Here is a 16,876-nt window from a genome sequence, read left to right on the forward strand (position 1 = left end):
TGAGGATGGTCTGTGCGTGCCAGAACCCTGAAGAAGTAGGCTCCCGTGCCAGGGAAGTTATGGATGTGCTGACAAGGTGAGGACAAGCAGGCCAAGCACGAACGAACCCTTTCTTTTTACATTGTTCTTATATAAGCTTCCTGATGTATAGGTTTCCTCATATATAACAGAAGGTGTAGCCCAAATTAAAGGTGTGCCTTCCTGCTTCAAGATTCTGATCAAAGGCACATTGTCTTCCTGCCTCAAGATTTGGATCACAAGTGTGCTGTCCACTTCTGGATTTTAGTTCAATCCAGATATAGTCAAGCTGACAACCAAGAATAGCCATCACAATGGGTATAAACACAAACATAATATTTAGAAGGTAAGTTTGACTACATGACCATTTAGCAACAACAACAACGATGACCATAATAATTTTTACCTTAGGGTCTATGACCCTCCCAGCTATGGGCTTTTGATCAGGTGTGAATTCCCTGCAGTGGAACAGGTCTCAAATCTATTCAGAGACCAGTTGGTTACTCCATAGCCATCACGTCGCTATTGCACAAGCAGGCATATTGTTCCCGGTATGCCAGTATTGTAGCATGTATGCCCCAGCACCGGGTAAGATAACTGAGCCTGCATAGCACCTTCTGGAACTAGGAAAGCTATGCTCTAGGGAGGGCTTGAGATTCACTTATCTCTGTTGTTGTGCAAAACTGTGTGATGTCTTCCACAATAAGGTCTTCCCATGTGCTTTTCTCCACTAGTATTTTTGTCATATTTATTTTTTTTCTGTCCTTGAAAAGATTGAGTTGACTGTCTGGAATCATTTTTTTTTCATTTCCTCTCTAACTCAGTTATATTCTAAAAGGAAAATTAAGGATGCTGCATTCATGAGGTTTAGTGACTTTATTTTTATACAGTGTATTGTGTAGTACCTATAGCAGAATTTAGAACATTATAGAATTCAGTATTGTATTAATGAATGGATGAATGGACGGATCAACAAACCACCTCTGTTTCAGAAGAAGTTCGTGCTATATTTCATGACTGGACAACTGTTGTTGACAGAGGGAAAGAGCTACAAAGTGATTAAATGCTTTTATACACAGAATATACACAAAGGCATGGAGGTGAAGTTTGAGGGAAGGATTTAGCATTGATAGGCTTGGTAGACTCTTATGATGATGAGAAATTTAAATAAAAGAAAGTGAGAAGGGAAAGTGGAGTGGCATAGCTATAGGTGGATAGTGAGTCCAGTACTGATCACACCAGTGTCCAGTGGGCTTCTTTTCTTTCCTTATTCATCTGGAATTTATTTTCAGTTGGTAAGTTTAGTCAAATGGCCCCTGCGTGCCTTGCTTTCAACACTTTCTCTCTAGTGTGTTCTTTCTCTCTAGTGTGTGCAAAACAACATGGAAGAGCCGGAAAAAATAATTGGAATAGATTGAAACTTTTTTCAAGTTTATTTGGCAAGTTTTACTCTAGGGAAAAGAAATTCCATGGAGAAGTTGGTCTCTTGGTTATAACATGAGGGCTGATTTACTAAAAACAGTTCTAGTATGTGGGAATTCAATTGCAATGCTTGCACTTGGTGTGAGTGGGTAGTTATTTATTAAAACAGGATCCAGAGACTCTGAGTTTACTATTCTTAAGGATTTTGTTTCTTCAAAATTGCAAATCTAAGTGCAGATGCTGTGAATTTTCCCCTTTTGTGATTTAAATTAGACTCTGCCTACTGTGTTTTCTTTTGAAAAGTGGCCAGGATCCTTTTGATGATATGTTCCTCCTTAACTATGGTAACAATAATCACCACATATCACCAATGATAGCCTAGTACTTTTTGACAGAATGATGATTTCTAACATAGTACCCAGAAATTATTAGAGTGTGTGGGAAAGACAACTGTCTCCTCTTAGCCCGTGCCACCCCATGTACAAAAAGAAGGAGTTGGAACAATCTTTCTTTAAATTCTTTTCAGCACTACTCCCAGAGTGGCTTAGTTGAGTATGAGTGGAGGGTCTTCAATCAGCTGGGTGTGGTAACAGCCCACAGATCTTGCTTGCTCCAGGACCAGCATTTTCAGGCAAGAAATCCAGTTATTTTCCCACTCCAGTTTTCCTAAGTCCGAACAAACCGTGAGTAGTGATGTGTTCCAGCAGGGTTCCTAACATCATGCTGACTTGGAAGCACATTGAGTGTATTGGAATTCATGCTATTCATTTTTATTTGTTGTTCAAAGAATGCATAAGAACACAGCAGCTGTTCTGATATAAAGGTAGGTGGTGTGACTAGTGGCAAGGTGCAGAGTTTCTCAGCTGACATAGGATTTGGGACTAGTTAATTTTTTTTATTAGAGCCATAAGAATTCACTTTCGAGATGAAGAGGTGGTTGAGTAGAGAATAATGATATAAAATCCATAGCATGAAATGTGATGTTACTGAAATTCCTTTACAGTTATGTATACTATAATTTACTATCTGGGGATTGCCAGGTTGGCGCCTATATTGGTTGAGGTTCTTTACTTCATTCCAAGTACATTCATTCATTAGTACATCAAGGGATCTCATATTTTTCATTAGTCATGGTCTATATTCTATCATTTGTTCTAGAATGAAGCAAAGCAGGAGATATTTCTTACCATCTCAGTGGCAGAGGGAGTTTGAATGGGTGAGTGGGGACAGGGAGAGGAAGAACAGGCAGGAAAGAGAGAGAGAAAAAGAGAGAGGGGGTAATTTTCAGAGGCAAGGGTCATTCCCAAAGGAGTTATGGATGAAGCCTAGAACACTGTGGAGCTCCACAATTATTCTATCTCCAAGTGATGTCTTATATTTGTTCTAGTAAATTTATCTTAATTTCTGTAATTAAATTGTGTTTAAGCTCACAGAAAAGTTATGTGTTTATTTAAGTAAATACACCTAAAATTTCTAACAGTGGTCATATTTAATTTGAACTCTTATACCTTTGTCTATGGATTCTGTTAATGAATGACTGGTTCATTTCTTCTTTTGGTCACATAACAATTGCTTGCTTGCTCAGTAAAGTTAAGAGAGTATGCTTCCTATTTGGGTAGATATATAGTTCCACCATAGGTTTGGTATGTACTTAGATGATTTAGTTTATCGTGTTGTAAAGTGGCATCAGTTCATACATTCTATGTTTGTGGGAAACTTAGTATACCTGCTCCTGCCCCCATGAAAGCTGAAGTAATTCAGAAGGGAGGCACTTGAGTGAGCAGAAAGCATTGCCTTGTTGATGAAGATGATAAGGGAGATGGTGGTTTACATCTGTCCAAAGAGCTGTTGTGTAGTTTACTCATGAGTTCGAACAACATGTGCACACAGGCATGGCAGCATTGGATATACACAAACACAGAGATAGATGCTCCAAGGAAAAAGCATGCTATCTAAAATACTCGTGAGGAGAAGGAGCGAGTAAGGACCTACTGTGTATGCCTCGTCTCTTCTTCTAAGTCCACTCAGCTCTCCTATAGGGCGTGGCTGAAGTGTATTTTTACTGTAACAGGGAAGAAAAACTCTCTTCAACAGTCTCTACCAAGTTGTGTGATTGAAAATGAGTCTTCTTAATAAAAATAAAATGATTTGTTGTGTTTGGTGATTTACAATATGTAAATACTGTGGCTTTGACTGATAAACAGATATCAAGGTAGTGCTCTCGAATGCAGAGCTTGGGAAAGATTTATTAAATGGTTGTGATACACTGCCCCCCAATACTTGTGTTGGGTTAAACTTCTTTGCAACTCACTTGTGGAAGTGCCTGTGCATCCATTTGACAGTAGTTTGTGCTCTGGTCTTCAAGTCAACAACTAAAATGAGGCCAACCATAACTTCAACATTAGTACTTACTATCTCTCGTTTGTTAATCATCTTTCCAAGTAAAAAGAAATGTTGATCGATTTTTACAGGGTGTATTTCTTTTTATATATTTTGGGAATTTACTTGATAACTGGTGAAATATTTTCACATGCAATAATACATTAATACAACAGGAAATGGATAGTTCTTGAGAAAGAGAAGAAAGAAACAAAGAATAGAGGGGAAGAAATATGCCAATTCCCCAGAAGAAGAAGAGGTATCAAAATACAGTAAAGGAGTACAAATGCAGGTTCTTAGCATGAACGACTGCCCAAATTCAGAATACCTTGTCATAAATATGTACCAGAAGCTAGAAAGAATGGTCCTGGACTGAGAAGTGACCTTTGCCTATGTGGTTATGAGCAAGCAATCATTCCTCTAAATTTCTGTTTTCCAGTGATAAAACTAAGTAAAATATAAAATGTGAGAGTGCCATGTTGAATTCCGAATTATTATCTATTGGGTAAAGGAATGATTAGTAAGTGGTTTGCTGGTTTGCTTCCTCTGAGATCCTGTAAATTGTATAAACTGATGCTACATTTTTTTTTTTTTTTGAATTTCAGGCTGGTCCCTGCCTGATGTCCACTCCTGAACTGAAAACATGGGCAAGGCAAATAACGTGACTGAACTGATCATCACTGGCCTTTTCCAGGATCCAGAGGTGCAGAAAGTGTGCTTTGTGCTGTTCCTTCCCGTGTATCTGGCCACAGTGCTGGGCAATGGCCTCATTGTCACAGTAGTCAGTGTCAGTAAGAGTCTGCGTTCCCCCATGTACATCTTCCTCAGCTCCTTGTCCCTGGTGGAGATCTGCTACTCCTCTACTGTTGTCCCTAAGTTCATCACTGACTTACTTGTAAAGATTAAAACCATCTCTCTGAAGGGCTGTCTGACTCAGATATTCTTTTTCCATTTTTGGGGAGTTGCTGAGATATTTTTGCTTGTAGTGATGGCCTATGATCGCTATGTGGCCATCTGCAAACCTCTTCACTATATGAATATCATGAGTCATCAAGTGTGTCACATGCTGGTGGGTGTTTCGTGGCTGGGGGGCTTTTTGCATTCTCTAATTCAGGTTCTTATCACTATTCAGTTGCCCTTCTGTGGTCCCAATGTGATTGATCACTACTTTTGTGATCTCCAGCCGCTATTCAAGCTGGCTTGCACTGATACCTTTGTGGAGAGTGTCACCGTAATGGCTAATAGTGGCTTAATTGCTCTGTGTTCCTTCCTCGTCTTGGTGTCTTCCTATGTCATTATCCTTGTCAACTTGAGAAATCATTCTGCAGAGGGAAGGCGCAAGGCCCTCTCCACCTGTGCCTCTCACATCACTGTGGTCATCTTGTTCTTTGGACCTGCCATATTCCTCTACATGAGACCTTCCTCTACTTTTACTGAAGACAAACTTGTGGCTGTGTTCTACACAGTCATCACCCCCATGCTGAACCCCATCATCTACACACTCAGAAATTCAGAGGTGAAAAATGCCATGAGAAAGTTGTGCGTCAGAAAAACGTAAGGATGCTAGTCATGGGGAAGGGGAAGGGCCTTAGCCCTGCCTCAATGAGGGAAGAGGACAGTCCTAGTTGACTTCCCAGGGGAGGCCTTAAGTTCTCTGAGGAGCGTATTGGAGGTCAGATGGGGGGAAAAGAGGGGAATGGGAGAAGAAGAGGGAGGGGGAACTGGGATTGGTATATAACAAATAAACAACAAAAAAACCACCAGGGATGGAGTGAAAGACAGCTAAAAGAAGGAGCTTATTTTAAAAGACGTAAATTATCATTGGCATGAATCTATTTTCTGTGAGATATTATAAAATGGTGGTCATAGACATAAGGATACCACATTGCTGCTTCTGTGATTCTTATTAATAGGTCAAAACTCCATGGTAACCTAGTGTTGCCTACAAACACAATGCTGATCTGCCCCTCTGGAAGTTTATGGAACTTGATTATCTTCCTGATAACTGCTTTTATCATGCCTTGAGTGATTTGAATATTCAAGCCAAGTGAAAATGTAAAGCCCATTAAAAATTTGTAGTTTTAGGTAAGCCCTGAAAGCATACATACAAATAGCATTTTACAGACTGAACAGGTTATATTTAGGAATACTTATGTATATAAACACATGTGCATGCAATAATGATTAATGAAAAAAAGAGGCTGTGAATTTGAAGGAGAGAGGGGAAAAGTAAATTGGAAGGTTTGGTGGGAGGAAAGTGAAAGGGAAATGTTGTAATTATAAGAAGAAAAAATGTACTTTTTCTCCGAAAGAAAAAACATGTGTTTTAAAAAGAAACAGTAACAAATTTATGGGGTAGAATATAATAATCTCAATATATGTATGAAATGTAAAGTAATCTATCTGATCGGGAAAATTGTCATGTGTATCACCTTGACCACTTAGCATTTCTCATGTTGGAAAAATTCCTAATCATCTCTACTAGCTATTTTGAACATTTAGTTATCATTTACACCTGTAATAATTGTGAAGCAATGCAAATCATTAGGAGAAATTTCTTAACCCAGCTGCACCTAGCATAAGGTGAATATTTTTATAAATACCCTATGAATAAATTTACTCTTTGCTTTATTTATTTAAATATCTCAGGATAACAACGTAAAAAGAAAGGTCTTTACATTTAACTTAGAAATGGAATGAGCCAGAGGAATTAATCAGGAGATATTGCGGGATAAGGCTAACAATCTGATTATCCCTTCTTATGTGGAAAATGTATCATTTAAATTGCATCCAAGGATTTTTCTGTTATTCTGATTGCTTATTAGGATCTTGTATGATATACCAATTATGATCACTAGACAATTCCTGTGAACAATTTCAGTTCTTGTGACATTTTGGCATTTAAGAAATTACTTTAGGGCCTCTTACAATGTTCAAAATTTATAAATGAAGATGATACTAAAATAACATACACATTCCAATTTGATCAACACCGTTTGTTGATGATGATGTCTTTTTTCCAGTGTCAATTTCTGTCTTTGTTATAAAAAATAAGGTATCTATAGGTATGTGGATTTATGTCCGTATGTAGAAGATTTCGAATAGACCATACTTAGCACCCTGGACAAAACTCAACCCTAAGTGGATCAAAGACCTCAACATAAAACCAGACACACTGAACCTGATAGGAGAGAAAATGGGGAACAGCCTTGAACACATTAGCACAGGAGATGGCTTTCTGAACAGGAACACTGTCAATACAGGCACTAAGATCAGTAATTAATAAGCAGGTCCTCACAATAATAAAAAAATTTCCAAGACAAAGAACGTATCATGAGGACTAAGAGGCATCCTCAGATTGGAAAAAGATTTTTATTAACTCCGCGTCTGAGAGAGGGCTGATATCCAAAATATATAAAGAACTCAAGAAGCTAAGATATCCAAAACCCAAATAATTCAGTTGAAAATGGGGTACAAACCTAATCAGAGAATTTTCAATAGGAGAAATGCAAGCAGTTGAGAAACATTTAAGAAATGTTCAGCATCCTTAGCCATGAGGGAAATGTAAATCAAAAGTACATTGAGATTTTATCTTATACCTGTCAAAACGGATAAGATCAATAACACAATGCTGGAAAGCATGTGAATTAAGGGGAGCACTCATCTTTTGCGGATAGGGGTATAAACTTGTACAGCCACCATGGAAATCAGTATGACAGTTACTCCAAAAGATAGGAATCAATTCACCTCAAGATCTAACTATACCATTCTTGGGCATATACCCAAAAGACACTCCATTGTACCACAAGGAAACTTGCTCAGACATGCTCATTACTGTTTTACTCATAATACCTAGAAACTAGAAAGAAACTAGATGTCCCTTAACAGAAGAAGGGAGCAAGAAAAAGTGGCATGTTTACAATGAACTATCATTTGACTGTTAAAAAATAAATTCATGAAATTTGAAGGTAAATGGATGGATGAAACTTATAAAAACATCCTTTCTTAGTAGAGAGATGGAGCATCTTTGGTGCCACTAAATCTTATGAATTTTCCTGATTTTCTTTTTTGTATGTGTTGGTTGAAGCTGTAGGCAAATAGTATGTTTAATGGCAGCACAGAATCTTCGTTTTCTTGATGCTTCTGCTGTTTCTTGTTCCACAAGTGACCATCGATTTCCCAAGAAGTTGCTCTACCTGGGATGAATTTATTTCCTTTTCTTATACAGAAAACACTTGTAGAGTCCTCCTTTAAACCATCTGCTTTGCGAAGGATTGCTTTCCTTCTTGAGAAGAATTGTTTCCAAAATTTTCATTGCTCTATCAGTTTTTAGTATAATGATTATAAATGTGTTCCTCAAAATATAAGTTATATATTATATTTTTATATTATAAGGACTATTCATGGTCTCTTCCTAGTAGATGTGAATATCATAGCTAATGCTTTGTAACTATTGATATGTAAACAACTCTTGTGGCTGATGTGCAATTCTTTTTTTTTTTTTTAGTAAACGTGGGTTTTTTTTTATTGAGAAAAGGAAAAAAGTTTCCCCCTCCTCCCAGCCTCCCATTTCCCTCCCCCTCCTCCCACCCTTCTCTCCCTCCCCCCACTCCTCTCCCCCTCCCTCTCTAGTCCAAAGAGCAGTCAGGGTTCCCTGCCCTCTGGAAAGTCCAAGGTCCTCCCCCCTCCGTCCATGTCTAGGAAGGTGAACATCCAAACTGGCTAGGCTCCCACAAAGCCAGCACATTATGTAGGATAAAAACCCCGTGCCATTGTCCTTGGCTCCTCATCAGCCCTCATTGTTCGCCATGTTCAGAGAGTCCGGTTTTATCCCATGCTCCATAGTCCAGCTGGCCTTGGTGAGCTCCCAATAGATCAGCTCCACTGTCTCAGTGGGTGGGTGCACCCCTCGTAGTCCTCATCTTCTCCCTCCTTCTGCTCCTCATTGGAACCTTGGGAGCTCAGTCCAGTGCTCCAGTGTGGGTCTCTGTCTCTATCTCCATTCATCACCAGATGAAGGTTCTATGGTGATATGCAAGATATTCATCAGTATTGCTATAGGATAGGGTCGTTTCAGGTTCCCTATCCTCATCTACCCAAGAAACTAACTGGGGACATCGCCTTGGGCTCCTGGGAGCCACTCTAAGTTCAAGTCTCTTGCCAGCCCTAAGGTGGCTCCCTTAAATAAGAATTGTGCTTCCGTGCTCCCCTATCCAGCCTTCCTTTATCCCAATCATCCTGTTTCCCCAAGTTCCCCCCATCCTCCCCTTCTCCCTTTTCTCTCCCCATCTCCCCTTACCCTTAACCCACCCCACCCCCAAGATCCCACTTTTCTCCCCGGAAATTTTGTCTACTTCCCATAGGCAAGAGGATAACTATATGTTTTTCCTTGGGTTCACCTTCTTATTTAGCTTCTTTAGGTTCACCAATTGTAGACTCTGTGACCCTTCTTTATGGCTAGTAACCAATTATGAGTGAGTACATCCCATGTTCATCTTTTTGGGTCTGGGTTACCTCACTCAGGATAGTGTTTTCTATTTCCATCCATTTGCATGCAAAATTTGAGAAGTCATTGTTTTTTACCGCAGCGTAGTACTCTAATGTGTATATATTCCACACTTTCTTCATCCATTCTTCCATTGAAGGACATCTAGGTTGTTTCCAGGTTCTGGCTATTTCAAATAATACTGCTATGAACATAGTTGAACAAATGCTTTTGTCATATGATCGGGCATCTTTTGGGTATATTCCCAAGAGTGGTATTGCTGGGTCCAGGGGTAGGTTGATCCCGAATGATGTGCAATTCTTGATGCCCAAGCCTTACAGATGCTACTTGAACATTTTCACACTGAAGAGCACATTTTTTTCATTATTAAATTTTAAAGGATCTCTGGCTCTGAAATTCTTAGGATGTTTTGATTGTCTTCCAGCTATAGCCAGAGAGTTAAGGTGCCCAACTTCTGTGAACAACAGTTTTTATCTACATTTAGCAAGACAAACACTAGTAAGACATCCATATGATTATCTTGACTATTTAATCTGATAATATACATGTTGAAGGTTTTTTTGAGTGTCTGTGTGAATATGCATGTGTGTGTATGTATATCTGTGTTCACTAGCATCTGAAGGCCAGATCTCAACTTCAAATATTGTTTCCCGTGTGTTGATCTCTTGGTTTTTTGTTTGTTTGAAAACAGAATCCCTTATTTGTCTAATGTATGCTGATTTGGCTAAGCTGGGTAACCAATGAACCTTAAAATCTTCCCTCTCTCTTCCTATCTGGAACTTTTAAGCGTTCCACGTCTATTTGTGTTCTGGTTCTTAAACTCAGCTCCTCATACTTACACTAAGTACATTACTGAACTAGCTTGTCAAATCACATATAACACCTTTGGGAGTTGTGTGGCCTAAATTTGGACCAGCATATGAGCCCTTGTCCAATAGGTTCCTGCAACGTAAGACCTGTGGAGTCAGTCAGTCACTCAGCAAAACCAGTGGACATTGCCACGGAGCAGAATATTGCTGGGACCGTGAGGCCTGAAAAGCTCTCTTGAATATTGTTGTTTTTGAGAATATGTGCATATGTTTTTCACCTTTTACCTTTGTAATTACAAGATGTTTTGATGAACACAGACAAACACTTCCAATATGTATGTATGTGTTTTCCTATTTAGTTTTGATTCATAATAATAAACTTAACTCCACAATCCAACTAGACTTGGAGAGTGATGAGGATAATATAAATTCTAAAGAAAATTAGTGAGAGTGGTTGTTCTGGTTTGGTGAGTAGAGGGGGCAGAGATGCTTTCCTGAACTACAGAAGGAATGGTCTTGTGGGTAATATGTCTGAAAGTCAAAAGAATTAGAGTTGTCCATAGTCAGCAATGGAGATATTCTTTCTGGTCTTACCATTCTTGGACCCTAAACTCTCTGTAGCTTCCACAATGCTCATGTCTTCCCTCACTTTCGCTAACATCACCTGTTTGCCATCTAGCCACTCAGTCTTGGAATGCAGTTGAAAAACTAGGAACAGCTGGTGATTGGTCCAGCATTTTCCATGGGCAAGATGCCAGTGGCTGTTTGCTTCTTGCTGAAGTTCTCATCCTCAAATTTCTTCCTATAGATGGACATGCTACATTACAACATGTGAAGTTGTCATCCTGGAATAAGAATCTTGGAATAATTCTGTGAAAGGAGTGATCCTTTCTTTCTAGTTTTTAAAGCACAAAAATTTCCTGTTGTCTTTGGAGAACTGTCTCCAAACAGCTTGATGAAGATGTGGCCCAAGGGCTTGCTGTCAGCCACAATGTCAATGATCATGGTGAAGTTGACCATGGCTACAGCAAACATCAACAGGGGTGAGTGGTGCCTGCAAAGCCAATGTTTTCATTTCAGAAGAAACAGGGAGGAAAGAAGGTATGAGTATAGTGGCATAGTTCATCAACTGCTTACCCTGATTTAGTGCCTTTGGGCTATTTTATTCATAATCTGGTACTTATTTTCAGTGGAAATGTATGGGGGAAATACATCGAATTTGTTTCATTCATTACCTTTCCATTGCATCACTAAAATTGTATGGCTATGTATGTAATTAATTGAACCGTCTGATTTTGTCCTTGCATCATATTTCATTTGGTAAATTTTTACTCTAGAGAACAGGAATTCTATGGGGAAGTTGGTCTCTTGACTACAGTGTGTAGCTTCATTTATTTTAAATAGTTTAAAATTCTGAGTACTTAATCACAACTCTTGGAGTCTGAGTGAGGAGGTAGGATTCCTGCAATGCCTCTGGATCTTAACTTTTCAGGTGCTTTTTGTGGCTTTTATTTCTTAGATTCAAATATCATCATCTATTCTAACCCCTTGAATTTTCTTTGGGATTTGTCTTAGGTGTTATATTTGTTACTTTATAAAGCTCCCAAGACCACTGGTGATTTATCCTTGAGGATAGGTCAGATCTTTGAGTCATAGTTGTACCCACCACATAGTTCCTTTAAGGATCCAGATGTTATGAAGAAGCACTGGTTTTTGGGCTGGTAATTGGAAATAACTAGAATGTGGACATAACCTCTCTCAGTTTATGTCATTCCATCTATGAATAGGAAGTAAAATATCTCCCTGAATTCTTTCTGTATCACCCTTAGAAGGTTTATCTGATATTGATCTGGATTTGGTGCATCATGCAGTTGGTGAGATATCTGTTGGGTGGTGCTCTTAGTTAAATGACCTCATTTGCTAAGAACATGATTTAAAGGGAAGTATACAGAAGTCATCCCCATCTCACTGCATTATAAATTTCATGTTGGGTGCATCTTGGGTGTCTTTGAATTCCCTACTGTTCTACAATTTGTTTTTTAAGGCAGAGCAAGCACACAGCAGCGCTTCTGACTTAAACATAGGTGATCTGCCAGGAAGCAAAGTGCAAAGTTTCCTAGCAACCACATGATGCTGGACATGAATATTTCTCCCAGAATCAGAGCTTATTTGTTAAATGAGGTAGTTTCTTTTGTATATAAATTTTTGGAGACAGTTGTTATTTAAATTGATAATTTTACACAGCATTACAGAGTCTATTTTTAAAGTCCTTTGTAATTTGGGGGTTCTTGTGAGGTACCATTTGAATTTAAGGAAATTGGAGCTTATAATTAAAATAACAGTCCCATTGCTTCACATAGTGATCAGGCATAATTGACACACAAAGTTCTGCTTTCTGTTTTTTTCTCAGGCATGGTACCATTTGGTGTAATGCAAATTCAAAGAGATTATTTGATATATAGTTTCCATACTCACCTACTGATTTGTGCTTCCATATCTTGATCACTTTGTCTTCTCTATTTCTAGGTGAGGCACCATAGTGGACTGAAATGATGTATTTATTGTCTTCTATGGGAAGGAGTAGGAACAGAGAAGTGGGCATTATAGAGAGAAGAAATAAGAAAAGTCTCAGATGGTAGATAGGTAAATAAGAGTTACTTTTCATTGAGGAAAGCTACGAATATATTCTTCCTCTTGTTGACAAAGTTTGAAAACATCGGCCCTTACATGAATTTTCTCCTCTCTGAGTGTCTCAGAATGGTTCTAGTAAATTTACCTTTGTTTTTGTAATGAATCAGGAATATTTCAATAGAACATCAGGTAAGAGTTTTGTGTTTGACTTGTCAAATGAATACATGCCCTGCTTCTAATAGTTGGCCATTTTTATTTCTCTTTACTCACATGCCGCATACATGCCATGTCCTTACTATGTACAGTGTTGTAGTTAAAGAGCACAGGTGTGGTACTCTGGTTGCCAACTTTCAAATCCTGGCTATGCTGTTGTGTAAACCTAGACAGTCTAATTTACTTCTATGTGTTTATGTTTTCTCATTCGTAAAAAGAGAGAGATAATAATCACACCAATTTTACAGGTCTGTTGTACATGCTAAATATATTAATTCATATAGAGTACTTATAAAGGTGCGATATGCTAGGAAGTTTTCTATTAATACCAAGATTCAAACAATTGCAAAAAAATTGTAATTTCAACATTAGATGATTTATTTCTTAGTAAGGGATAAAAATACAGAAGCGGAAATAATAAAAGATCATATTAATTTCTTTGAAACAAATATGGGGTACTAATGAGACAGAATTCTACAGAGCTTTATTCTCATAGCAGTGATGTTCATTGTACAACTTAGAAGGAATACCAAAGAAAGAGGTAAGAGCATTTTAAGTTAGAATAAAGACTCATAGTGTTCAGATAGCAGATGACAATAAGGGCGCAAGGGGTTTACAGTCAGCTTAAGAAGGGCCTTACATTTCCTCTAAAGATATCAAAACTCATGCTAAAGGCAGTAGGGAATAGTTGGTAAGATTTAGTAGAGTAGAAATGCGGTTAGATTTGTATGTAAGGAAAATGGTTGAAGTATTTCCCTAGTGTTTAGAGAGGAGAAGATATAATATGAGATTGTGTAATTAATACAAACTCACTGAACCAACAGGACTGCAGTTGCTCCTAGAAGATGCATAGGACCAGAAGGGAAAAGGAGTGGGTGTTTCTGGTGCAATGAACAGTGTAGGTTTATAGAGGCAGAGAGGAGTCTGACTTCAAAATACATAAGTTGAAGTTTGTTGATCAATAAAAAGAATTGTTGAGGTGGCTCATATTTGAAAACCATTAAAACTCAGTTAGAGGGACTCATGCTTGCCCTGGTTATTTCCAGGTGACATGTCATTAAACACTAGTTAGAGGGAGTCAGGCTTGTCCTGGTTATTTCCAGGTGACATGTCATTAAACATTAGTTAGAGGGAGTCAGGCTTGCCCTGGTTATTTCCAGGTGACAAGTCATTAAGCACTAGTCAGAGGGAGTCAGGCATGTCCTGGTTATTTCCAGGTGACATGTCATTAAATACTAGTTAGAGGGAGTCAGGTTTGTCCTGGTTATTTCCAGGTGACATGTCATTAAATACTAGTTAGAAGGAGTCAGGCTTGTCCTGGTTATTTCCAGGTGACATGTCATTAAACACTAGTTAGAGGGAGTCAGGCTTGTCCTGGTTATTTCCAGGTGACATGTCATTAAACATTAGTTAGAGGGAGTCAGGCTTGCCCTGGTTATTTCCAGGTGACAAGTCATTAAGCACTAGTCAGAGGGAGTCAGGCTTGCCCTGGTTGTTTTCGGGTGACAAGTCATTAAACACTAGTTAGAGGGAGTCAGGCATGTCCTGGTTATTTCCAGGTGACAAGTCATTAAGCACTAGTTAGAGGGACTCAGGCTTGCCCTGGTTATTTCCAGGTGACAAGTCATTAAACACTAGTTAGAAGGAGTCAAGCTTGTCCTGGTTATTTCCAGGTGACAAGTCATTAAGCACTAGTTAGAGGGACTCAGGCTTGCAGCAGAGTGATCTGAGGAAGGAAAGGTGTAGTAAAGCAATTTTCTGATTTCCATTACAGGAAGAATGGGGCAGGGCAGCTGGAAAGTGAAGGACTTTGGTAATTTAGTTATCAGCTTTCTGGGTGTGAGGAGATGACCCCAAGATGGGGGAGGAAAGAACACACTTGGGATCTGGTATGCATACAGGTGAAATTAATGTGGTGTGCTGGTTGGATATGGGAAATGAGATAGGCATACAAATGACAGGTAGACACCAAAGCTCTAAAATCAGGCAGCTTAGAGGGTAATGGGATCACGAGAACACGTTCTAGGTCTTACTTGCTCTTAGAGGGTAATGGGATCACCAGAACACGTTCTAGGTCTTACTTGCTCTTAGAGGGTAATGGGATCACCAGAACACGTTCTAGGTCTTACTTGCTCTTAGGTCTTCTGTGAAAACACAGTGTAGCCCCAACATCTGCACTCCTAACCCGTCCATATCTTTTTGCTTCTGAGTGAAGGTGTGGTAAAGTGATTCTGCATTCTCCCTATTTAGCAACTTGATTTCTCAGGTGACCGGATATTCTTGGTGTTTCAAAAGCCTTGCACCAAATTATTGTTCTTATTTCATAGCACATGCCATGATGAATTTGAGCATATTCCTTGTTGTGTCCTTGAATTTAAATGTAATTTTGAAGTTGAATAAGGTTTCTTTAAAAGCTTTAGCTCTTTGAGTCAGTTTGTTTGTGGTTCTATGAATTTCTGACTTCTCTTTCTCTTCTGAAGTCTTGCCTTTTATTTCTGCCACACAGAGATATTCTTCCTAAAATATTATTGTGACTCTTGTTTGAGTAGAGAATATTTTCACATTTTTATGTATATTTCATGCTTTGCATTTTTTCCTGCTTTAGAAAGTATGAGAAACATTGTTTTGGTGTCTGATAAATTTGGTTTGTCATTTTGTTTATATGGGTGTTAGGCTAACTTAACAAAAATAGCTTTTGAGTTTGAGGAAGATTGCCTTTCTTTCTTACAAAGATGGCAACAAATATGGTCTTATATTAGTTATCAGTGACCTTCACACAAGGAAACATACAGCTATCTGCAGCAGCTTTGGATACATCCAACCAGCTGTGGCAACTTCAGGTCCCATCAAAGGGAACACTGTCTCTATAGCACTCAGACAGAAGTTGTCCTTGAAGTAGATTTGGAAGTTCATCCTGGAACATTTCACACAAAAAGAGGGAAAGAGCCCAGCTGGGTGTACCCAATATTTCCTTTCAAATTCAGTTTACACCTCTATGCCAAGGTATGGCTAACTATGTTATAGTTATGTTTCTACAGCATCCTCTGCTTAGAAGGAGACATCAGGGGTAGAGAGGACATGCTCTTCCACACACCTTTAGCAATGTTTTAACAACTCTTTCTCCTTAACAAAAACTCAGTTCTGAAATGTTGCTAGTTTCCAATGTACAAATACTGTCCCAACAACCTGATCCCATTTCAATCAACCAAGGTTACATCACTGAAAATGCCCTTGCGATAAGATGCAACCAAAGCCAGAATGTCCTGGTTTCTAGACACCACACTCTCAAAACTTGTATCTAGGGCCCATATCTGCTTACATTATTGGAGGGGGAAAGATTGTGTGTAGCCAAGGAAAGAAGACAGTGCAGGGGACTTTGGCGGAGAATGATCTGTGAGAAACTAAGTTCCTGAGGTGCAAAAAAAAAAAAAAAAAAAAAAAAAAAATGAGGAACCCGGGTCAGTCATAGATGTACCCAGGGGATTTCCTAGTGGGAGGGCATCTATTTAAATGCTATGCAAACGACACAAACAGGCTTTCCACGTGAGTGTTTCACTGCTTTTTGAATATCTTATGTGGATTAGAGAGAATCCCACAGTCAGAAGCACTTGTCTGAGTCTTAAGCTTTTCCACATTCTAGTGATCTTTAGCAAATAAATATTGATTTCTCTAACTATTCATTTTCTACTGATTTTCATTTTCTAATAATGAAAAGGAAGGTAATTAAAGTAAATTGTTAGATAGACAATGTTTAATATTCAGTAAGCTTACCTCAACATATTGTAAGCAGTTTTTCACTCTTTGATGTGATACAAACATTGTGGATAATGTCACAGCTATTGCTTGTTTTATTGCAGGTCCCTCAGCTACTAGTTTCTGGCATACTTGATCTGACGCC

General features: G+C 38.7%; 1 protein-coding gene across 1 annotated transcript; it reads left to right on the forward strand.

Moving 5' to 3' along the window:
• Positions 1 to 4,447: 4,447 nt before the first annotated feature.
• LOC121463818 (olfactory receptor 142-like) lies at positions 4,448 to 12,664 on the forward strand. The gene is made up of 5 exons (XM_041676314.1): positions 4,448 to 5,373; positions 9,750 to 9,823; positions 10,264 to 10,349; positions 11,086 to 11,177; positions 12,661 to 12,664. The coding sequence occupies exons 1-5, from the start codon at positions 4,463 to 4,465 to the stop codon at positions 12,662 to 12,664; spliced, it is 1,167 nt and encodes a 388-aa protein (XP_041532248.1). The 5' UTR covers positions 4,448 to 4,462.
• Positions 12,665 to 16,876: the final 4,212 nt, after the last annotated feature.

The sequence above is a fragment of the Microtus oregoni genome, unplaced genomic scaffold (assembly GCF_018167655.1).
Source record: "Microtus oregoni isolate MIOR12 unplaced genomic scaffold, Mior012 000001F_ref0000356, whole genome shotgun sequence".
Lineage (NCBI taxonomy): Eukaryota > Metazoa > Chordata > Mammalia > Rodentia > Cricetidae > Microtus > Microtus oregoni.